Source organism: Pelophylax lessonae (assembly GCF_965119305.1).
Source record: "Pelophylax lessonae genome assembly, chromosome: 11".
Lineage (NCBI taxonomy): Eukaryota > Metazoa > Chordata > Amphibia > Anura > Ranidae > Pelophylax > Pelophylax lessonae.
In genome coordinates, this window is record NC_138778.1 from 232,095,418 (window position 1) to 232,119,617 (window position 24,200).

The 24,200-nt window shown below is 47.2% G+C and overlaps 1 protein-coding gene across 2 annotated transcripts in view; it reads right to left on the reverse strand.

Moving 5' to 3' along the window:
• PITPNC1 (phosphatidylinositol transfer protein cytoplasmic 1) overlaps positions 1-24,200 on the reverse strand; it is a 242,031-nt gene that overhangs the window by 98,967 nt on the left and 118,864 nt on the right. For both annotated transcript variants that reach the window (XM_082272120.1, XM_082272121.1), the window contains exon 2: positions 9,035-9,183. In XM_082272120.1, the coding sequence (XP_082128246.1) occupies positions 9,035-9,183 (149 nt within the window). The remainder of the gene's footprint in view (positions 1-9,034; positions 9,184-24,200) is intronic.

Here is a 24,200-nt window from a genome sequence, read left to right on the forward strand (position 1 = left end):
AGAAGAATGGGCAGAAATGCCCTCTCTAGATGTGCAAAGCTGGTAGAGACATCCCCAAAAAGACTTGCAGCTGTAATTGTAGGGAAAGGCGGTTCTACAAAGTATTGACTCCGGGGGGTGAATACAAATGCAGCCACACTTTTCACAGATTTATTTGTATCATTTCTAATTTTCCTTCCACATCACAATTATGGCCACTTTGTGTCGGTCTATCACATAAAATCCCAATAAAATACATTTATGTTTTTGGTTGTAACACGGCAAAATGTGGGAAATTTCAAGGGGTGTGAATACTTTTTCAAGGCACTGTACATCTGATAGGATGATACATCTGATATATAAGATGATACAGCTGATAGGAGAATATATCACGTAGGATGATTCATGTGGTAGAATGATACATAGGATGATTCATCACATAGATGATACCTAGGATGCAAAGGGTGATCAAGCTGATAGGATAATAGCAATGATAGTATGATAAATAGGATGATACAACTGATAAGATAATACATAGGGTGAATATATGATAGGATGAATCATCTGATAGAAAGATACATAGGATGATACAAATGATAGAATGATACATCTACTAGGAGGATAGTATGATAAATAGGATGATACAACTGATAGGATAATACATAGGATGATGCATAGGAGGATACATAGGATGCATAAGGGTGTGATATAAATTATAGGATGATACAAATGATAGAATGATACACGTAGTTAGTAGGAGGATACATCACATCAGGATGATAGCAATGATAGTATGATAAATAGGATGATACAACTGATAGGATAATACATAGGATGATACATAGGATGCATAGGGTGATATAAATGATAGATTGATACATCTAATAGGAGGAAACTTCACATCAGGATGATAGCAATGATAGTATGATAAATAGGATGATACAACTGATAGGATAATACATAGGGTGATATAATTGATAGAATGATACATAGGATGATACAAATGATAGAATGATACATCTAATAGGAGGAAACATCACATCAGGATGATAGATAGGATGATAGTATGATAAATAGGATGATACAACTGATATAATAATGCATAGGATGATACATCCGATTTGATGCAGTCACTGTTTTGCTGACAATCCACCCCCCTTCCCTCGCTCAATTTTTCAATGGAAGTTTTTGGAGACATCTGGTGCAGAATGGGCCTGGGACGATTTATCAGGAGTCGGATGAAAGGCGAGCCGTGTATGGCTAGTATAAGTCGCACAGACAGAACAGGGTGCAGGGCACAGGGGAGCCGTGTATGGCTAGTATAAATCGCACAGACAGAACAGGGTGCAGGGCAGAGGGGAGCCGTGTAAACCTCCGTCCCTTTGGGACTTGTGAACCCCGTGGATCAGAGAACAGCCATGGAGCAGCAATGAAAGGAGGATTACAGATGAATGAATACCCCCATGGTGAGGGAAATGTTGGCAGAATTCAGGAAGCATTGACACCCCAAGAAATGCAGAGAGTTCCCCCCATATTCATGCACCAGAGGCAGAGATGAATTTATTAATGAGCTGAAAGCTGAAGATTGTGTGTCAGCAAATTTTCCTGACATGGCCCAGGAGTTTCTTCCAAGGGAGATTTTGCGCTGCGTCTGGAACACGCTGAGCTGTGAAAATGATATTAATGACCTGGCACACACGTGTCTGCCCGCCTGCGGTAGGCGCTGTGAGGGAGAACGGCGATGCAGAAATTGTGGATTCAGCAGATCTGACCCTGGAAGAGAACGGAGAGAGACACGATGTCCCTCGAGGAGCCTGTCAGGGCCCGGGGAGTGTGACAGGCCTCGTCTCTTCATCTATCCGCGTCCTTGAACTTGGTGCTGAGTCCCCACAATGCGCCAACCTCCGGGGTCACCGCCAACGTCAGCCTGCCTCACATTCTCTTCAGAGTCCTGCTGTATCAGCACTGGAGGGGGGGGCCGTGAACCCTGAGATCTTCAGCTGCAACAACACGGAGGGCAGGAGCGCCGCGCAGATGTCACCGTACATTAACTCACGCAGATCCCACCTGCTGAGAATTCTGCGGGCAGCGCCTAATCTCACAAATTAACATCTTCATGTGATGTGTCATTCGGCTATGGAAGTCGCCTAATTCATTGTTCCTTTGTTTTCCATCCCTAGATTGGTGTGTCGGGGAAAATCTCACCTACAATTCATCGTCGTCTGACACTGAAGATTATAACGTGGAAGTAAAAGACCCAGAAATGTAGAAAATGGTTAAAAAGATAACAAACATGTAACAAAAAAACAACCTAAATCAGGGTGGATTTGATTTAAAGTCGATTTAACTACTTCAATACCGGGCACATTTACCCCCTTCCTGCCCAGGCAAATTTTTAGCTCTCAGCGCTGTCACACTTTTTGACAATTGCGCGGTCATGCTACACTGTATCCAAATTACATTTTTATCTTTTTTTTTTTTTACACAAATAGATCTTTCTTTTGGTGGTATTTAATCACCGCTGGGATTTTTTATTTTTTGCTAAACAAACAAAAAAAAAAAAACGAAAACTTTGAAAAAAAAAATTTTTTTTAATAGTTTGTTATAAAATTTTGCAAACAGATAATTTTTCTCCTTCATTGATGTGCGCTGATGAGGCTGCACTGATAGGCTGCACTGATAGGCTGCACTGATGAGCACTGATAGGCTGCACTGATAGGCTGCACTGATGAGCACTGATATGGCGGCACTGATAGGTGGCACTAATAGGCTGCACTTATAGGCAGCACTGATGGGCACTGATAGGCTGCACTTATAGGCAGCACTGATGGGCACTGATAGGCTGCACTTATAGGCAGCACTGATGGGCACTGATAAGGCGGCACTGATAAGGCGGCACTGATAGGTGGCACTGATGTGCTGCACTGATAGGCAGCACTTATGGGCACTGATAGGCAGCACTGATAAGGTGGCACTGATAGGTAGCCCTGATGAACACTGACAGGTGGCACTAAAGGGCATTGATAGGTAGCACTGATAGGCATTGCTAGGTGACACTGATAGGCAGCACTGATAGGTGGCACTGATTGACAGCACTGATAGGTGGCACTGATGAAGAGGCATTGGTGAGCACTGATTGGCAGCACTGATGGGGACTGAAGGTGGCATTGGTGGGCACTGCTTAGCAGTACTGATATGCACTGATAGGTGGAACTGATGGGCACTGCTTAGCAGTACTTATATGTACTGGCAGGTGGCACTAGTGGGCCCTGGTAGGTGGCACTGGTAGGCCCTGCTTAGCAGTACTGATATACACTGGTAGGTGGCATTGGTGGGCCCTGGTAGGTGGGAACTTGTAGGCACTGCTTAGCAGTACTGATATGCACTGGTAGGTGGCAGTGGTGGGCCCTGGTAGGTGGCACTGGTGGGCACTGGTAGGTGGGAACTGGTGGGCACTGCTTAGCAGTACTGATATGCACTGGTAGGTGGCAGTGGTGGGCCCTGGTAGGTGGCACTGGAAGGTGGGAACTGGTGGGCACTGCTTATCAGCAGTGGGTCTGGAGTGTGGGGGACCGATGTCCCATTTACTCCAGACAGTAATTGTTTTTTCTTTTTTTCCTCACGTTTTCAGCATTAGGGAAAAAAAGCAGATCACAAGCTCTGTTTACATCACATGATCAGCTGTCATTGGCTGACAGCTGATCGCGTGGTAAGGGGGCGGGATCTGTCTCATGGACTCGCTGATCACAGAGCGAGCCAGGGGGCACGCAGGCATTACATGTACAGGAGGATGTACATGGACGCCCTCCCGGCAATTTAGGCCCGCACTGTAGCCATCTTTTGGCCATAGCATGGGCGGCAAGAGGTTAAATCATGATTTAAATTACGAGTAAAAAGGCTTAATTTAAATCATAAAGAGCAACTGTCATCTCTGTCCCGCACCCGCTCCTCCTCTGACCCATTGCTGACTCACCAACAGTCCCATTTACTTTAATGGGACAGCTGGTGATGTGGCAGTGACACAACAAGGTGAGGAACGTGGCGGGAGAAGGTGAGTGGATGGTCACTAACAGGCACTGCCATGATGGATCTGAAATGACCGGGGCTCTTGATGTAAGGACTCATTCTTGCTGTTAGTGTGAAATTGTGTGAATACATCAATGCAGGGCGTGTTATCTCAGCTTGCAGAGCTTGGATTCATTGAATGAGTTTACCAACAATGTAAATATTGCAGAGAATACAGCCTCATGCTACATAACTAAGCTCCATTTCATGCTGAATAAACAAAATTAATAATGTATCTTAAATAGAAAACTATCTTTAGATGGATTTTAACTCCATAATCATTTTATAAAATCATCAATTTTCTGCTATAAAACATCCAATACATTTTTTTTAAAATCACATTTCTTCATACATTTAGACCAATCTGTATTCTGCTACATATTTTTGGTAAAAAAAAAAAAATCTAAATAAGCGTATATTGATTGGTTTGTACAAAAGTTATAGTGTCTACAAACTAGGGGATATATATTGGAATTTTTTTTTTTATATACTAATAATGGCGGTGATCAGGCTTATAGCGGGACTGAGATATTGTGGCAGACAATCGGACACTAACACACACACACACTCATCATAGGTTGAACTGGATGGCCTGGTGTCTTTTTTCAACCTCACCAACTATGTAACTAACTAACACTTTTGACACTTTGTGGGAACCAGTGACACTAATACAGTGATCAGTGCTAAAAATACGCACTGTACAAATGACACTGGCTGGGAAGGGGTTAAACATCTAGGTGTGTGCCTAGCCAGTGTCTATGTGTACTGTGTGCTGCTTTACTAAGGGAATTGATGGATTTTATTCCCTGCTGGGAAACAAAAACCATCACCCCCCCCCCCCCCCCATCAGGACAGAGCTCTGTTAACATATGCAGACCTCCATCCTGTATCTATGCCTGATGATCAGCTTAAGTAATAACAGCAGAAGCGGCCCGCCGGCTGCGCGTGTGCACCCCCTATGTGAAAGTGCAGAATCACCTATATATATATATATATATATACATAGCTGGGACAATTGGTGGGCAGGAGGGACGGTTGCCCTGGGCGCAATGGTTTATTGCAGGGATGGGGGGGCACTTTGACCCGAACCCTAAGGGAAAGGGGGGCGCAGGTTGGCATCCTTGCCCTGGGCGCTGGATGTCCTTGTGCCGGCACTGTATATATATATATATATATATACACACACACACATGATTCTGCGAAGGAGGGCCTTCCTGTGGTAGTATATCTGCTATGGGGCAGTCCTTAAGTGAGTAAATTAAAGAGGATCTTCTGCCCCCCCCCCAAAAAAAAGTGAAAAGACAACAGTTACAAATAATGTAGCTGCTGACTTTTAATAAAAGGACACTTACCTGTCCAGGGATCCAGTGTTGTCCTCACCCTGGCCGGTTCCTCTTCGGTCTTCAGGTCCCCGGCATTGGCATGTTTATCTTGGAAAGCCGGATGTGACTGCGTGTGGCTTCACAGCCAGCTTCCCACTGCGCATGCACTTTTGTGAATGGTCCTAAAAAGGCTGCAGGCAAAGAAGGGGGCCAAACTATCAAAACTAGGTACCTGCTACCCCCTCCTCTCAAAAAAAAAAAAATTGTCCAAAAGTGAGAAGGCGGGGGCAGAAAAGTGTAACTTCCCCTTCTGAAAAAGTTCTGCTTTAACCACTTGCCGACCGCCGCACGACTATCTATGGCGGCGGTCAGCCCCTCACAGGCAAAGTGACGTAGGTCTACGTCGCTCGCCTGTGAGGGTTTTGGGAGCGAGCGCGCGCCGCCGGAGGCGCGCTCCCGCTCCCGCGTGGTCACGGACCCCCCCGCGCGTGTGACCGGCGGACCCAATCGCCGCCGGCCACTCTGCGATCAGCGGGGGAGAAGGAGAAAGCCTGTCATTCTCCTCTCTGTATGAGAGATGATCACATGGATCTACTATGTAGATCCATTGATCACTCTGCATACAGTTGAAGCCACAGCCAATCACAGTTAGAATCACGCCCCTAGGGACACACACAGCCCCTCCCTCTCAAATAAAGTTAACCCCTTCACTACCAGTGTATTTTTACAGTAACAGTGCATATATATAGCACTGATTACTGTAGAAATGTCACTGGTGACCCCAAAAGTGTCACAAATGTCAGTCAAGGGTCCGATCTGTCCGCCGCAATGTCGCAGTACCGCAAAAAAAATCGCAGATCGCCGCCATTACGCGTTAAAAAAAAAAACAACAAAAATGACAAAAATCTTTCCCTTTGTTAGTAAACGCAATAACTTTTGCGCAAACCAATCAAAATACGCTTTTTGCGATTTTTTTTACCAAACATATGTAGCATAAAACAAATTGGCCGAAAATATTAAAAAATTTTGATTTTTACATTTTTTGGGGGGAATTTCATATAAAAAAATTTTAAAAATATTGTTATTTTTGCAAAATTTACGCTCTTTTTTTGTTTATAGCGCGTGATCAAAAAATCGCACAGGTGATCAAATACCGCCAAAAGAAAGCTCTGTTTGTGGGAAAAAAAGGACGCCAAATTCGTTTAGGTACAGCGTCGCACGACCGCGCAATTGTCCGTTAAAGTCACGCAGTGCCGAATCGCAAAATACCCTCTGGTCGTTTAGCAGCCAAATCCTCCGGGGCTTAAGTGGTTAAGGATTAACCATACACTACCACCTAGTGGCAGAACCAGCAATTACATCACAATCTGTGAGAAAGGTTGTTGCACCTAACGATTACATGCTAACAGTATGACTACCGGTTATGCTGGCCACATGAGAACTGATTAAGCTGCCCAATGTCGCTCTTAGAAGCATATTGATTGGTCTGAAGGAACTGAAGCCATTGATTTCTAAGAAATAAGCATTTAATGTATAGAGTATAGTAGAAGGAGTCATACAAAGCAGGGTCCTCTGATTCCTTCTGTATTGAAGTGTATTGTATTTTTACTGTCTACCCTCAAGTTGTAAAGCGCAGCATAAACTGTTGGCGCTATATAAATCCTATATAATAATAATACAAAAGCCACATAGACACGCCAATGCAGTCCACACCCCATCGTACCCGCCACTGTGGCCGTTCATCATTCAAGGGAACATTTGTAAGGACTAAGATCCATTTAGCATACCAAAGCGATCAATGAAATGTGAGTTGGCGATAACTTGTCAGAAAATGAATAATACTTGTATTGAATGTTCCCTGACTGCAGGATATTGTGTTAAGTTTGGGGTTTAGGAGTCAGAATTTGGCTTGTAGTAGTTTTGTACGGAAAATGTATCAAATACTTACCGTAAATTTCCCTTTCCTGGCACCAGTCAATGGCAGCACACTACCACATGTATGCTGCCATGTTGGCACCAGGAAAACAGAAAATTGTATCAAATACATACAATCGTTTTTCTTTCCTGGCGCCAATACATGGCAGCACCCCACCACATGTATGCTGCCATGTTGGCTTCAGGACAACAAAAAACTGTATCAAATACTTACAGTAATTTTCCTTTCTTGGCGTCAATCCATGGTAGCACACTACCACATGTATGCTGCCATGTTGGCGTCAGAAAAAAATTGAAAATTGTATAAAATAACTTACGGTAATTTCTCTTTCCTGGCACCAACCCATGCCAGCACTCTACCACATGTATGCTGCCATGTTGGCACCAGGAAAAATGGAAAATTATATCAAATATACACAATAATTTTTCTTTCCTGGCATCAATCAATGGTAGCACACTACCACATGTATGCTTCCATGTTGGCGCCAGAAAAAAAAATTAAAATTGTATAAAAAACTTACAGTAATTTCTCTTTCCTGGCACCAATCCGTGGCAGCACACTACCACATGTATGCTGCCATGTTGGTGGCAGGAAAGCAGAAAATTGTATCAAATACTTACAGTAACTTTACTTTCCTGGCACCAGTCTATGGCAGCATACTACCACATGTATGCTGCCATGTTGGCACCAGGAAAAGGGAAAATTGTATCAAATGACAATCATTTTCCTTTCCTGGCGTCAATCCATGGTAGCACACTACCACATTTATGCTGCCATGTTGGCGTCAGGACAACAAAAAACTGTATCAAATACAGTAATTTTCCTTTCCTGGCGTCAATCCATGGTAGAACACTACCACATGTATGCTGCCATGTTGGCGTCAGGAAAACAGAAAATTGTATCAAATACTTACAGTAACTTTCCTTTCCTGGCACCAGTCTATGGCAGCACACTACCACATGTATGCTGCCATGTTGGCACCAGGAAAAGGGAAAATTGTATCAAATACATACAATAGTTTTCCTGGCGCCAATACATGGCAGCACCCCACCACGTGTAAGCTTCCATGTTGGTGCCAGGACAACAGAAAACTGTATCAAATACCTACAGTGATTTTCCTTTCCTGGCACCAACCCATGACAGCACTCTACCACATGTATGCTGCCATGTTGGCACCAGGAAAACAGAAAATGTTATCAAATACATACATATACAATCATTTTCCTTTCCTGGCGTCAATCCATGGTAGCACACTACCACATGTATGCTGCCATGTTGGCACCAGGAATACAAACAAATTGTATCAAATACTTACAGTAACTTTCCTTTCCTGGCACCAATCTATGGCAGCACACTACCACATGTATGCTGCCATGTTGGCACCAGGAAAACTGAAAATGTTATCAAATACATACAATAGTTTTTCTTTCCTGCCGACCAATACATGGCAGCACCCCACCACATGTATGCTGTCATGTTGGTGCCAGGAAAATGGAAAGTTGTATCAAATACATACAATAGTTTTCCTTTCCTGGCACCAATACATGGCAGCACACTACCACATGTATGCTGCTTTATTGGCACCAGGAAAACAAAAACTTGTATCCAATACTTACAGTAATTTTCCTTTCCTGGCACCAACCCATGGCAGCACACATGTGGTAGTACACTGCCATGGATTGGCGCCAGGAAAAGAGAATTCAGGCAGCAGTGTGAATGACGGACTCCTCACCTGTTGAGGTAGACCCTCTTCTCGGTCAGCTGTCCCGGGCCGTGTACCGGGTCCTCATACGGCTCATTCTGGACCACCTCCACCCCCTCGCCCCGGTCACTCTGCTCGTGGCTGTGCTTGCTGATCATGTACAGCTGCCCGATTCTGTACTGCAAAACAGAAAGATGGAAATTACCAGAACATCCTGGAGACAAATGGGACTCTATAATAATCCAACAAAATGAAATATAAAATCAACAAGTAAAATGTTCACTCGTCTGTATCTGACGTTCGGTTTAATAAAAACCCATAATTAATGATTCGGATCTCTTTTAGAGTCAATGCATCACTGCACACAATGGGGTTGATTTACTAAAGTATTAAAGAATGTTAAATCCATCAAATCAAATGTTAGCATTTCAGAAGTCATCTGCGTGCCAAGATGAGGACGTCTGATATTCGGCAATGCGTACCACGCCGTTAACCCCTAAACTCCTGACTGCTGCAAGCCGACACATATACATATTAAATAGTACAATGCCAGACGCAGACGGTAATCTTGTCCTGGTGGTTTTTTATCGACAGCCATACCAGAGGAAAGACATAATGATCAACCAGACCATCCAACTGTACTGTTATGTCTTGTATAATCTGGGATCTAAAGGGGAGGCTGGGGGGGGGGGGGGGCTCTGAGGTCTGAAGAGGGTTGTTCTGAGGTCTAATTTGAGTTCTGTTCGGAGGTGGTGTAATTTGTTAAAAGGGAGGGTGTTCTGAGGTTTGAAGGGAGGCTAATCTGAGGTCTGAGAAGCTGATCAGAGATGTGAAGGGGGCTAATCTGAGGTCTGAGAAGCTGATCTAAGAAGGGGGGCTAATATGAGGTTAAAAGGGGGTCTAGTAAGAAAGGTTAAAATGTGCAAAAGGGCAGATCTGGGGTCCGAAGAGGTGCTAGTCTGAAGGAGTAATTTGAGAAAATTGGGGGTAATCTGAGATCTGAAGAGTTAATCTTAAACTGGGGGCCGATTTTAGGTCTGAAATAGAGCTAATCTGAGGTCTAAAGGGGGGTGGATCAAGGGTCAAGAGAAGGGAGTTTCTGTGGTCTAAGGTGAGGGTATCAGGTCTGAAGGGGGCAAATCTGAGGTCTAAAGGGGGGGGAGGGGGGGGATCAAGGGTCCAGAGAAGGGAGTTTATGTGGTCTAAGGTGAGGGTATCAGGTCTGAAGGGGGCAAATCTGAGGTCTAAAGGGGGGGGAGGGGGGGGATCAAGGGTCCAGAGAAGGGAGTTTATGTGGTCTAAGGTGAGGGTATCCGAGGTCTGAAGGGGGCTAATCTGAGGTCTAAAGGGGTGGATCAAGGGTCCAGAGAAGGGAGTTTCTGTGGTCTAAGGTGAGGGTATCAGGTCTGAATGGGGCTAATCTGAGGTCTAAAGGGGGGGGGTGGATCAAGGGTCCAGAGAAGGGAGTTTATGTGGTCTAAGGTGAGGGTATCCGAGGTCTGAAGGGGGCTAATCTGAGGTCTAAAGGGGTGGATCAAGGGTCCAGAGAAGGGAGTTTATGTGGTCTAAGGTGAGGGTATCCAAGGTCTGAAGGGGGCTAATCTGAGGTCTAAAGGGGGGTGGATCAAGGGTCCAGAGAAGGGAGTTTATGTGGTCTAAGGTGAGGGTATCTGAGGTCTGAAGGGGGCTAATCTGAGGTCTAAAGGGGGTGGATCAAGGGTCCAGAGAAGGGAGTTTATGTGGTCTAAAGTGAGGGTGTCTGAAGGGGTCTAATCTGAGGTCTAAAGGGGGGTGGATCAAGGGTCCAGAGAAGGGGGGTAGATCAAGGGTCCAGAGAAGGAGGGTGGATCAAGGGTCCAGAGAAGGGAGTTTATGTGGTCTGAAGTGAGGGTATCTGAGGTCTGAAGGGGGCTAATCTGAGGTCTAAAGTGAAGCCAATTTGAGGTTTAGTAGAGGGAGTATTTTGTGGATGGGGTGGGGGGGGGCAGGGGGCTGATCTTAAGAGGTAATTTGTAGAAGGAGAGGTTGTTCTGAGGTCTGAAAAAAAGGCTATTCTGAGGTCTTTAAGGAGTGGATTAGGGGTCCAGATGAGGGTTTATTTGAGGACTGACGGGGGCTAATCTCTAAATGAGGGCTGATCTGAGGTTTGAGGGAGGCTATTCAAAAAGGGCTTATTTAGGGTCTGATGAGGCTTATCTGAAGGGGAGCTGATCTGAGGTTTGAGAGGGGCTATTCAAAGAGGGCTTATTTAGGGTCTGATGAGGCTTATCTGAAGGGGGGGCTGATCTGAGGTTTGAGAGGAGCTATTCTAAGGAGATAATTTTTGGAAGAAGGGCTGATCTGAGGTCTTAAGAGGTAATCTTTGGAAGGAGGGCTGGTTTGAAGTCTGAAATGAGGCTAATCTGAGGTCTAAAAGGGGGTGAATCGGAGGTCCAGAGAAGGAGGCTTATCTGAGGTCTGATGGGGCTTATCTCAATGATGTGGAGTCTGAAGAGATCATTTCTGGTTCTGGAAGGGGGGAAGGGGTTCTGATCTGAGGTCTAAAATAAGGCTAATCTGAGGTCTAAAAGGGGGTGAATCGGGGGTCCAGAGGAGGAGGCTTATCTGAGGTCTGATGGGGCTTATCTCAATGATGTGGAGTCTGAAGAGATCATTTCTGGAAGGGGGGGGGGGGGGTCTGATGTCTAAAAAGAAGCTGATCTAAGGTGTGAAGGGGGGCTAATATGAGGTTTAGGGTCTGGTCAGAAAGGTTAATATGTGCAAAGGGGCAGATCTGAGGTCTGACGAAGTGCTAGTCTGAAGGTGTAATTTGAGAAAATTGGGGGTAATCTGAGATCTGAAGAGGTAATTTTTGGAAGGGGGGCAGATTTGAGGTCTGAAATAGGGCTAATATGAGGTCTAAAGGGGGTGTATCAGGGGTACAGAGAAGGGCTTTTCTGAGGTCTGATGGGGGGGTATTTTAGGTCTGAAGGGGGCTAATCTGAGGTCTAAAGCAAAGCTAATTAGAGTTCTAGTCTGAGGAGGACATTTGTGGATGGAGGCTGATCTGAAAAGGAAATTCATAGAAGGGGAGGTTGTTCTGAGGCCTGAAATGAGGCTAATCTGAAGTCTAAAGGGGTGGATCAGGGGTCCAGAAGAGGGCTTATCTGAGGTCTGATGGGGCTTATCTGAAGGTGGGCTGATCTGAGGTTTGAGAGGGGCTATTCTAAGGAGATCATTTGTAGAAGAAGGGCTGATCTGAGGTCTGAAATAGGGCTAATCAGGGGTCTAAAGGGGGGTGGATGGAGGGTCCAGAGGAGGGCTTATCTGAAGGAGAGGCTGATCTGAGGTTTGATAGGGACTATTCTAAGGAGATAGGGACTATTCCAAGGAGATAATTTGTGGAAAGAGGGCTGATCTGAGGTCTGGAATAAGGCTAATCTGAGGTCTAAACGGGGGTGGATCGGGGGTCCAGAGGAAGGCTTATCTGAGGTCTGATGGGGGCTTATCTGAAGGGGGGGGGGGCTGATCTAATGTCTGAAGAAGGTAATTTCTGGAAGGGGGACTGTTCTGAGGTCTAAAAGGGGCTGATCTGAGGTCTAGAGGGGTTTTAGTCTGAAGAAGTAATATGTAGAACGAAGATGATCTGAGGCCTGAAGGAGGACCAATCTGAAGGGGTAATTTATGAAAATTGGGGGTGACCTCAGAGGTCATTTGTGGAAGGGGGGCAAACTGAGGTCTGAAGGGATGTACAAATAAAAAAAATTGGTGAGGCCACAAGGCGGTACCACATCCTGATCGAAGCAAGAAGTATATGGGAAAAAGGGGGGACTTGAATGCGGACTTTACTGGTACCTAATTTGGTACCAGTAAAGTCCGCATTCCAGTCCCCCCTTTTTCCCATATACTTCTTGCTTCGATCAGGATGTGGTACCGCCATATACTTCTTGAGGTCTGAAGGGCTATTATGTGGAAGGGGGCTGACCCAAGGTCTGGAGGGGGTTGATCTGAAGGGGTCATTTGAGAAAGAGGGGCTGACCTGAAGTCTGAAGAGGTATTTGTGGAAGGGGGTTCACTCCTGCAATCTACTGTACTTTGTAAGCTGTGCTGTACATTATATACTCCTTACCAAAATAGACCCAAAAGTGTTTCAATGACTATTTTTCGGTAATCTGAGTAAGGTTTCCATTTTGCGGTACAAGGACAGCAGAAAACATACGTTGTGCTGCCCATTTTTCACCGCAGCGTACTGCCACTAACAAGCAAGACCCAACTTCTATTTATGAAAACCGGTAAATTAATCGCCATCATTGTTTCGCGATTTACGGTCACATTTTGGTTGCTTTTGTTTGAATGCGAGAAATTGCGACAATAAAATGAAGAGAGACAAATGAAAAGCAGATATACAGTAAAGTAAACCCCTGTTATTTCACGTTTTTTTTCATATTCATTTTGATATCGCGTATATTTTCGCTGTTTTGCAGCATTCCGTAGCATTGTTTATGTGTTTAAATCTCGTGCGTCACAATAGAATAGCCGTACGTACCGATTCAGCCAATCAGAGCGTCGGCATTGTTCTCTCAGCCACTGATTGGCTGTTGTGTTCTAGAAGCATCTCGCTGCTCGCCTTGCTCTGTCTCGGTTCCGCGTGTCTCCCTACAGTGAACAGCGTTCCGTATAACTTTCTGTGTTTTGTGCTGAGTTTTTGTGTTTTCCATTGTTCTTCCTCTCTCTCAATATCTTTTATGTGTTTAAATTTGTTTCTATTGTTTTAACGACCTTCAAATGCTTTTAAAAGTACCGTAAAAGTTATAATGACCTACCCAGGGTGCATTTAAATAGGGTATTTCTATTTGGTGGACTTTCACTTATTGCGGGTGGGGTCTGGAACGTAACCCCTGTGATAGAAAAGGTGAAAGACGCGCAGCCGCGTTTAGGATAAGGTGACCAGATTTTCAAAATTAAATCCTGGGACATATTTTTTTTATTTTATTGGCAAACGGCACAGGACTGCATAATACACAGAGCTCTGGGCACAGGACTGCACAATACACAGAGCTCTGGGCACAGGACTGCATAATACACAGAGCGCTGGGCACAGGACTGTCTAATACACAGAGCACTGGGCACAGGACTGCATAATACACAGAGCTCTGGGAACAGGACTGCATAATACACAGAGCTCTGGGCACAGGACTGCATAATACACAGAGCGCTGGGCACAGGACTGCATAATAAACAGAGCGCTGGGCACAGGACTGCATAATACACAGAGCTCTGGGCACAGGACTGCATAATACACAGAGCGCTGGGCACAGGACTGCATAATACACAGAGCGCTGCGCACAGGACTGCATAATACACAGAGCACTGGGCACAGAACTGCATAATACACAGAGCGCTGCACACAGGACTACATAATACACAGAACGCTGGGCACAGGACTGCATATTACACAGTGATGGACACAGGACTACATAATACACAGAGCGCTGGGCACAGGACTGCATAATACACAGAGCCCCAGGCACAGGACTACATAGTATATAGAGCGCTGGGCAGGGTTCAGAGGTTTGCTATGCACAGAGGACACTTCTACCCCCACATCCATAGCTCACCTCTGCACCCTTCTCTCACAGATTATCTCTGCAGCCACCTCTTAGCCCCTCCCCTACAACAGCTAAACTCTCCATCTCTCCATGCAGCTGCATCAACTCGGACCCCTCCTCCCCCACTGCCCTCACCTGTGTACAAAAAGCCCCCATCTGCCCATCTCCCGGTCTCAGCCCTTCACACAGTAAATTTCTGGCTCTGCCTCTCCTCCACTGAACAGCAGCAGGAGCTGAGATCGTCCAGCAGGGGGCGTCTACATCCGGGCCACCAGGCTGTTTCTCAGCCGATGTAACGTTAAAAAAGCCTACCTCGTGAAAATTCGCTACCCTCGTCACTTCCTTTTCACATACGTAATGGAACAGCTGAGCAGCTTAGCAGTGCGCATGCTCACAACTCCGGATACGTCATTGAACAGCTGAGGAGCTTAGCATTGCGCATGCTCGGAGGGTCGGAATTTTTACGGTAGTGTGTTGTAACGTTACATCGCATCAGCTGTTGCCGCGGTTACATTAAAACATCTCCGCTGCAACATGAAATCATCTCCGCTCCTACCCCTGTCACTTCCCTGATCTCGGCTACTAAATGTAAAAGCGGCGGCGGGTGTATGAAAATATAAATCACGGAGATCTCTGGGAAGTGACAGGGGTAGGAGCGGAGATGATTCATATTGCAGTGGCAACAGCTGATGCGGTGTAACGTTACAACACACTACCGTGAAAATTCCCTACCCTCCGAGCATGCGCAATGCTAAGCTCCTCAGCTGTTCAATGATGTAGGTGCACCGGAAGTGACGAGGGTAGGGAATTTTCACGGGCATGGTTTTTTCACGGAACACCGGCATGGGATGCCCTGTCTACATTAATCCAGCCCTGAATCCGGGGACAAAACCGGGGACAGACTTAGTCCGGGGACAGTGTCCTCAATCCGGGGACAAAACCGGGGACAGACTTGGTACGGGGACAGTGTCCTCAATCCGGGGACAAAACCGTGGACAGACTTGGTACGGGGACAGTGTCCTCAATCCGGGGACAAAACCGGGGACAGACTTAGTCCGGGGACAGTGTCCTCAATCCGGGGACAGACTTGGTACGGGGACAGTGTCCTCAATCCGGGGACAAAACCGTGGACAGACTTGGTACGGGGACAGTGTCCTCAATCCGGGTACAAAACCGGGAACAGACTTAGTCCGGGGACAGTGTCCTTAATCCGGGGACAAAACCGGGGACAGACTTGGTCCGGGGACAGTGTTCTCAATCCGGGGACAAAACTGGGGACAGAGTTGGTCTGGGGACAGTGTTCTCAATCCAGGGACAAAACTGGGGACAGAGTTGGTCCGGGGACAGTGTCCCCAATACGGGGACAAAACTGGGGACAGACTTGGTCCGGGGACAGTTTCCTCAAAAGGGGGACAAAACCGGGGACAGACTTGGTCCGGGGACAGTGTCCTCAATCCGGGGACAAAACCGGGGACAGACTTGGTCCGGGGACAGTGTCCTCAATCCGGAACAAAAATGGGGACAGAGTTGGTCCGGGACAGTGTTCTCAATCCGGGGACAAAACCGGGGACAGATTTGGTCCGGGACAGTGTTCTCAATCCGGGGACAGACTTAGTCTGGGGACAGTGTCCTCAATCCGGGGACAAAACTGGGGACAGACTTGGTCCGGGGACAGTGTCCTCAATCCCGGGACTGTCCCTGGAAACCGGGGACATCTGGTCACCCTAGTTAGGAGAGTCAGTCCGCCGCTGTAATGGCCGGGTTGGTGCCCTGTATACGGAACTGTATATTAGCAGTAGAGAGCCATTGGGAACCGAATTAGTGACATTTTTTTTACCGTTGTTGAAGTCCTGGGAAATGAGATCACAAAGTGCCCAAAGCCGCTTCATAGAAGCGCAGGAAGTGACATTTCCCATGAGAAATGGCATTTCTCTGCTTTAATAAATAGGCCCCTTGTTATGCTCCCCCTCCATCTGCATGGCCCCCCCCACCATACATGAGGACATGAGGATACCTCCGAGGAGTCTCTGCAGACGGTCGGGGTTAATACAGCAGCACGCTCAACTGGTCTGTCACTAATGACATGCTAATTACCCCTGGGATGACGCCGGTATATTAATACTCACTGGATGCGGCGTGACAGAGAAACCGCATATAAACCATAAATAATGCGTGCCAGACATTAACCCTTCATGCTAAAGACAGGCAGAGGTACTAGCACTGTGGAAATACAAGTCCCAGCATCTCCTCCAAACTGAGGGAAGCCTATTTCTGTAAAACAGGGGTGCGTCGCTGCGGCCCTCCAGCTGTTGTAGAACTCCTAGCCCTATGAGGCATTCTAAGACATAGGGCCAGTTCACACCACATGCATTCCAGTGCATGAAAAACGCATGGAAAATAGATTATATGGTTTCCAATGGTATAGTTCACACCAGTGCGGTCAGATCCAGGAAAAAAAAAGTACAACATGTTGCTTTTTTCCTGCACTGGAGCGCAGTAAAACGCATCAAAAATGCACTGGAATGCATAAAAAATGCATCAAAAATGCCCTGGATCTGGAATGCACCTGGAAACACATCAAAAACGCACCGAATGAGACAAAATCACGTTAAAAACGGACATGCAAAAACACATCCGGAACGGATCTATAGTGCATTTTTGTGGTGTGAACCATCCCTCACAGGTAAAAGAATCGCTCCCGGAGGCAGAGGAATGATGGGAAGATTGGCAGTTACCCCCAGATGCGGTGAGGAAATTCTGCGTAAACCGGGCCTACGCACATTCCTCCTGAATTTACTGAAATTCTGTCGACTCAACAAAAGTCAAATTTAAAAATCGGCTGAGCCTGGAAGAAAATGATTGGCTGAACAGTGACTGCATCCAATCAGATCCCATCAGATGTATCCTTATAGGGTCCCCAAATCCTCTAGAATGAAGCCGGTTCCATCAATCTGGGTTCAATGATAGGATTATCATAGCGGATCACAGACAGGAGGATGCCTGCTGAACGCTTCCTTTACCAATCATTGTGTGAGGTCATTCATTCGATGCGTCATTTCCTTCACCCCAATTACACATCAGCAGAGAGAAGAGATGAGATCTGACTGCTGGAAGACGACAACACCAAATACACGCTGCTGTATACCGTCCAATACCATTGTTCTGAGACCCCCCAGTGTCAGTGTGTCATTGTTCTGAGACCCCAAGTGTCAGTGTGTCATTGTTCTGGGATCCCCAAGTGTCAGTGTGTCATTGTTCTGGGATCCCCAAGTGTCAGTGTGTCATTGTTCTGAGACCCCCCAGTGTCAGTGTGTCATTGTTCTGAGACCCCCAAGTGTCAGTGTATTATTGTTCTGAGACCCCAAGTGTCAGTGTGTCATTGTTCTGGGATCCCCAAGTGTCAGTGTGTCATTGTTCTGAGACCCCCAAGTGTCAGTGTGTCATTGTTCTGAGACCCCCCAGTGTCAGTGTGTCATTGTTCTGAGACCCCCAAGTGTCAGTGTGTCATTGTTCTGAGACCCCCAAGTGTCAGTGTGTCATTGTTCTGGGACCCTCAAGTGTCAGTGTGTCATTGTTCTGAGACCCCAAGTGTCAGTGTGTCATTGTTCTGGGACCCCCAAGTGTCAGTGTGTCATTGTTCTGGGACCCTCAAGTGTCAGTGTGTCATTGTTCTGAGACCCCAAGTGTCAGTGTGTCATTGTTCTGGGACCCCCAAGTGTCAGTGTGTCATTGTTCTGAGACCCCAAGTGTCAGTGTGTCATTGTTCTGAGACCCCAAGTGTCAGTGTGTCTTTGTTCTGAGACCCCAAGTATCAGTGTGTCATTGTTTTGGGACCCCCAAGTGTCAGTGTGTCATTGTTCTGGGACCCCCAAGTGTCAGTGTGTCATTGTTCTGGGACCCCCCAAGTGTCAGTGTGTCATTGTTCTGGGACCCCCAAGTGTCAGTGTGTCATTGTTCTGGATCCCCAAGTGTCAGTGTGTCATTGTTCTGGATCCCCAAGTGTCAGTGTGTCATTGTTCTGGGACCCCCAAGTGTCAGTGTGTTATTGTTCTGGGACCCCCGAGTGTCAGTGTGTTATTGTTCTGGGACCCCCGAGTGTCAGTGTGTCATTGTTCTGGGACCCCCGAGTGTCAGTGTGTCATTGTTCTGAGACCCCAAGTGTCAGTGTGTCATTGTTCTGAGACCCCAAGTGTCAGTGTGCCATTGTTCTGAGACCCCAAGTGTCAGTGTGTCATTGTTCTGAGACCCCAAGTGTTAGTGTGTCATTGTTTTGGGACCCCCAAGTGTCAGTGTGTCATTGTTCTGGGACCCCCAAGTGTCAGTGTGTCATTGTTCTGAGACCCCAAGTGTCAGTGTGTCATTGTTCTGAGACCCCCAAGTGTCAGTGTGGCATTGTTCTGGGACCCCCAAGTGTCAGTGTGTCATTGTTCTGGGACCCCCAAGTGTCAGTGTGTCATTATTCTGGGACCCCCAAGTGTCAGTGTGTCATTGTTCTGGATCCCCAAGTGTCAGTGTGTCATTGTTCTGGGACCCCCAAGTGTCAGTGTGTCATTGTTCTGGGACCCCCAAGTGTCAGTGGGTCATTGTTCTGGATCCCCAAGTGTCAGTGGGTCATTGTTCTGAGACCCCCAAGTGTCAGTGTGTCATTGTTCTGGGACCCCCAAGTGTCAGTGGGTCATTGTTCTGGATCCCCAAGTGTCAGTGGGTCATTGTTCTGAGACCCCCAAGTGTCAGTGTGTCATTGTTCTGGACCCCCAAGTGTCAGTGTGTCATTATTCTGGGATCCCCAAGTGTCAGTGTGTCATTATTCTGGGACCCCCAAGTGTCAGTGGGTCATTGTTCTGGGACCCTCGAGTGTCAGTGTGTCATTGTTCTGGACCCCCAAGTGTCAGTGTGTCATTATTCTGGGATCCCCAAGTGTCAGTGTGTCATTGTTCTTGGACCCTCAAGTGTCAGTGTGTTATTGTTCTGGATCCCCGAGTGTCAGTGTGTCATTATTCTGGGACCCTCGAGTGTCAGTGTGTCATTGTTCTGGACCCCCAAGTGTCAGTGTGTCATTATTCTGGGATCCCCAAGTGTCAGTGTGTCATTGTTCTGGGACCCCCAAGTGTCAGTGTGTTATTGTTCTGGATCCCCAAGTGTCAGTGTGTCATTGTTCTGGGACCCCCAGTGTCAGGGTGTCATTGTTCTGGGACCCCCAGTGTCAGGGTGTCATTGTTTTGGATTTCTAAGTGTCAGTGTGTCATTGTTCTGGGACCCCCAGTGTCAGGGTGTCATTGTTCTGGGACCCCCAAGTGTCAGTGTGTCATTGTTCTGGGACCCCCAGTGTCAGGGTGTCATTGTTCTGGGACCCCCAAGTGTCAGTGTGTCATTGTTCTGGACCCCCCCCCAGTGTCAGTGTGTCATTGTTCTGGTTCCTATAATGTCAGTGTGTCGGATCAGGCAATCTTGTGACGAATAAACACATTCCGACCCCCCAGCTGATTTCAAACATGAAATTATTTTCTATCGGTTGCCTCAGCACAAGCTCCATAAATTGCCCTCCACCTGATCCGCTCGGACACCACAGATGTAACATCCAGTGACGTCCTCCCCGGGGGCCTCCTCCTGACTGAGCAGCTGACTGGCAGTTCTTGTATTGAGATAATAAGCAGAGGTGTCAGAGTGCAGGGAGCGATGGTCACATTACAGCACAACAATGGGAAGACGATCCTCCATGGCCCTGCAGGGGGATGGATGGCTGTACATCATCATCACCCTCCATCTTCCGGGAGGAACACAAATACTTCTATTTATAGGGATGACATTGGAGGTTGGATGTCAAAATGAAAATTTGGTAAAAAAAAATAAAAAATGCTGAAAACCTGAAAATCAGTAATTTTCCCACTCCATAAGCGTGCCTAATTTTTTTACTAATAATCCAATCAGACAAAGTCATAATTATTATTATTATTATTATACAGGATTTAAATAGCGCCAACAGTTTGCGCAGCGCTTTCATCACTCCGCATTCCGGTGTAACGTTAAAAAACCATACCCCGTGGAGAAACCATACCCTCGTCACTTCCGGGCTGAAACAGCTGAGCAGCGCAGCAGTGCGCATGCTCAGAGCCCCGGATACGTGATTGAACATTAAAGAATTAGACAAGTGCGCATGCTCGGTGGGCATGAAATTCTCACGGCACTGTGTCTAATGTAAAACTTGCGGCGCTTACATTAAAACAGCTCATCTGAAACGTAAATCATCTCCGCTCTTCGCCCTGTCACTGCCCTCATCTCCGGTAATAAATATAAAAGCGGCGGCGGGAGTATGAGATGTAAATGTGACGGCGATCGCGGCTCCGTGATCCGCTTTTATATTTATTACCGGAGATGAGGGCAGTGACAGGGCGAAGATCGGAGATGATTTACGTTTCAGAGGAGCTGTTTTAATGTAAGCGCCGCAAGTTTAACTACCGTGAGAAATCCATACCCTCCGTAGCGGAACCGGAAGTGACGAGGGTATGGTTTTCTCACGGGTATGGATTTTTCACGGAACACCGGTCCAATTCTGACACATAAGTTTAAAAATAAACTTTTTTTTTTGCTAGAAAATTACTTAGAACCCCCACACATTATCTATATATTATTTATATATATATATATATATATATATATATATATATATATATATATATATATAATATATATTATTATTTATTTATATTTTTTCTAAACAGAGGCTCCAGAGAATATAGTGACGGGTGTTGCAATTTTTTATGTCACACGGTATTTATGCAGAGGTTTTTCAAACACAATTATTTTGGAAGAAATACACTTCAATGAACTTTATCGCACACAAACACAATATAATACATATCTTTTTTGTAAAATATAAAAGATGATGTTACACCGAGTAAATAGATACCTAACATGTCATGCTTTAACCTCTTCATGCCTAAGCCTGTTTCAGACGCTTCAGCACAAATTCCCCCCCCCAAACTTTCCCTCCTAGCACAAATCCCCCCCGAAACTTTCCCTCCTAGCACAAATCCCCCCCTAAACTTTCCCTCCTAGCACAAATCCCCCCTAAACATTCCCTCCTAGCACAAATGCCCCCCAAACTTTTACTCCTAGCACAGATCCCCCCCCCAATCTTTCCCTCCTAGCACAGATTCGCCCCCAAACTTTCCCTCTTAGCACAAATTTCCCCCCAAACTTTCCCTCCAAGCACAAATCCCCCCTAAACTTTCCCTCTTAGCACAAATCCCCCCACCAAACTTTCCCTCCTAGCAAACCCCCCCCCCCCCAAACTCTCCCTCCTAGCAAAAATTACCACCCCCAAACTTTCCCTCCCAGCACAAATCCCCCCCCCCCCCAACTTTCCCTCCTAGCACAAATCCACTCCCAAACCTACCAACTAGCACAAAAATCCCACCCCCCCCTAAACTTTTCCTCCTAGCACAGACCCCCTCAAACTTTCCCTTCTAGCACAAATCCCCCCAAACTTTCCCTCCTAGCACAAGTCCCCCCTAAACTTTCCCTCCTAGCACAAATCCCCCCTAAATTTTCCCTCCTAGCATAAATCCCCCCAAACTTTCCCTCCCAGCATAAATCCCCCCTAAACCCCCCCCCCAAACTTTCCCTCCTAGCACAAATTTCCCCCCATACTTTCCCTCCTAGCACAAATTTCCCCCCAAACTTTCCCTCCTAGCACAAATCCCCCCTAAACTTTCCCTCTTAGCATAAATCCCCCCCAAACTTTCCCTCCTAGCGCAAATCCCCTCCCCCAAACTTTCCCTCCTAGCATAAATCCCCCCAAACTTTCCCTCCTAGCACAGATCCCCCCCAATCTTTCCCTCCTAGCACAGATTCGCCCCCAAACTTTCCCTCCTAGCACAAATTTCCCCCCAAGCTTTCCCTCCTAGCACAAATTCCCCCCAAACTTTCCCACCTAGCACAAATACCCCCCCCCAAACTTTCCCTCCTAGCACAAATCCCCACCAAACTTCCCCACCTAGCACAAATACCCCCAATCATCCCTACTAGCACAAATCCCTCTCCTAGAACAATTCATACCCCCCACCACCCCCTAAATTCCCCCTCCACGCTCATCTCCTCATGAAGCCCCCCACCCTTTATGATACCACAGTGCCCAGGGCAGCCGCTCCTCCTGCCCAATCCATCACTACCAACGACAACCCGATCATTGCGCGATTTTGCCGTGACTGTCGCCTGATGAACCGCGGTAAAATCGTGCAAACAGAATCGTGGGATGCCTGTCGCCCAAAAGAAGTACGATCAGGGTGCCATTGGAAGTGATGGGGATCACACGGGCGTCCTGTAATTTGCAGTGATTCGGGATCGCGGGCAGGATCCGGGACACCTAGATGTGAATGGACTCTAAGACTGAGAACTGAGCATCACATGACCTCTGATCGCTCAGTTCTCATTCTGCTGTCAGTCATTGCTCTGCCCCTCCAGTGCTCACTGGAGCTGGAGAGGGGGCGGGTTACACCTGGCTCCAGCTCCCAGACGCACACTAAAAGGCGGGGCTAGCTATCAGTCAGGAAGTGAGGTGGATCAGGACAACAATATTTTCTGGATCCTTCCAGAGCCTGGAGAGCAATAGCACGCTATAAGTTGACTCACCGTCACACAAGGGCGAAAGTTATTGTACTCCAAGTATGGCCAAAAAAGTATGGCAGGGCTGACACCTCTGGAAGAAATCAAGTAGTACATAATGGGCAGAGCTGCACATTCACATGGCTCAGCAGTTGGTGTTCCCGGGAACTTGGCCACTGATAAGGCAATACAGCCAGCCCTCCTGTACTGGGCCCAGGCACCATCAGTTCGAAAGGGGGGCCCAGGCACCTGCTGAACAGGAAGCATCTGTACCAGTGGCGGCTGGTGCATAGGCGCCGCCCCTCCTATCCATGCGTCCGGCCCCTTAATCTACATGCAGGGCGTCGGACGCATGGAGTTCAATGGAGCTTTTTTTTTTTTTTTCAGCATGTGATTAGAGCCAGAGGCTCTAATAGGCTAAAAATATGGTGGGCTCCGGGCGCAGAGCACTGCGCCCCGAGCCCACCCAGTTGTGTGACAATAGCGAATGAATATTCACTATTGTCACACGGATCCTCCTCCTGGCCAATCAGGAAGCGGATCTGAGACCTGTTTTCCGATTGGCCGAAAGGAGAAGCCATGCCATTGGCCATGGAGGAGGAGGGAGGAGACGCAGAAGACAGGGGGAAGAAGCCAAAGCTGAAGCCGCCGCCGTCGCTGTGTGCTGCTGCTGCCTGCCCTCCCTCCACATATCCAGGCAAGGTTAGTGAGCCGGGGGGGGGGGGGGAGGTGGTGGTATGGTATGCGGCCTAGTGTGGTCCGGGGGGGGGTGGTAGTATAGTGCGGTCCGTCTGCCGCCCCGCCCCCCTGGCCCATGGAGGACTAGCCGCCACTGATCTGTGCTGTTTTATTTCAGACACTGTTCCTCTTCTGCCAACCCCTGCAGTGCTGCCAGCTTCTCTTCCTCTTTCTCCCTCCAGCTGCACTGTAGGGGGATAGGTCATAGCACATGCGCCCCTTCCATCTGCTTTCCGGCCCCACCCCCATTTGCACCTTTTCCCCGC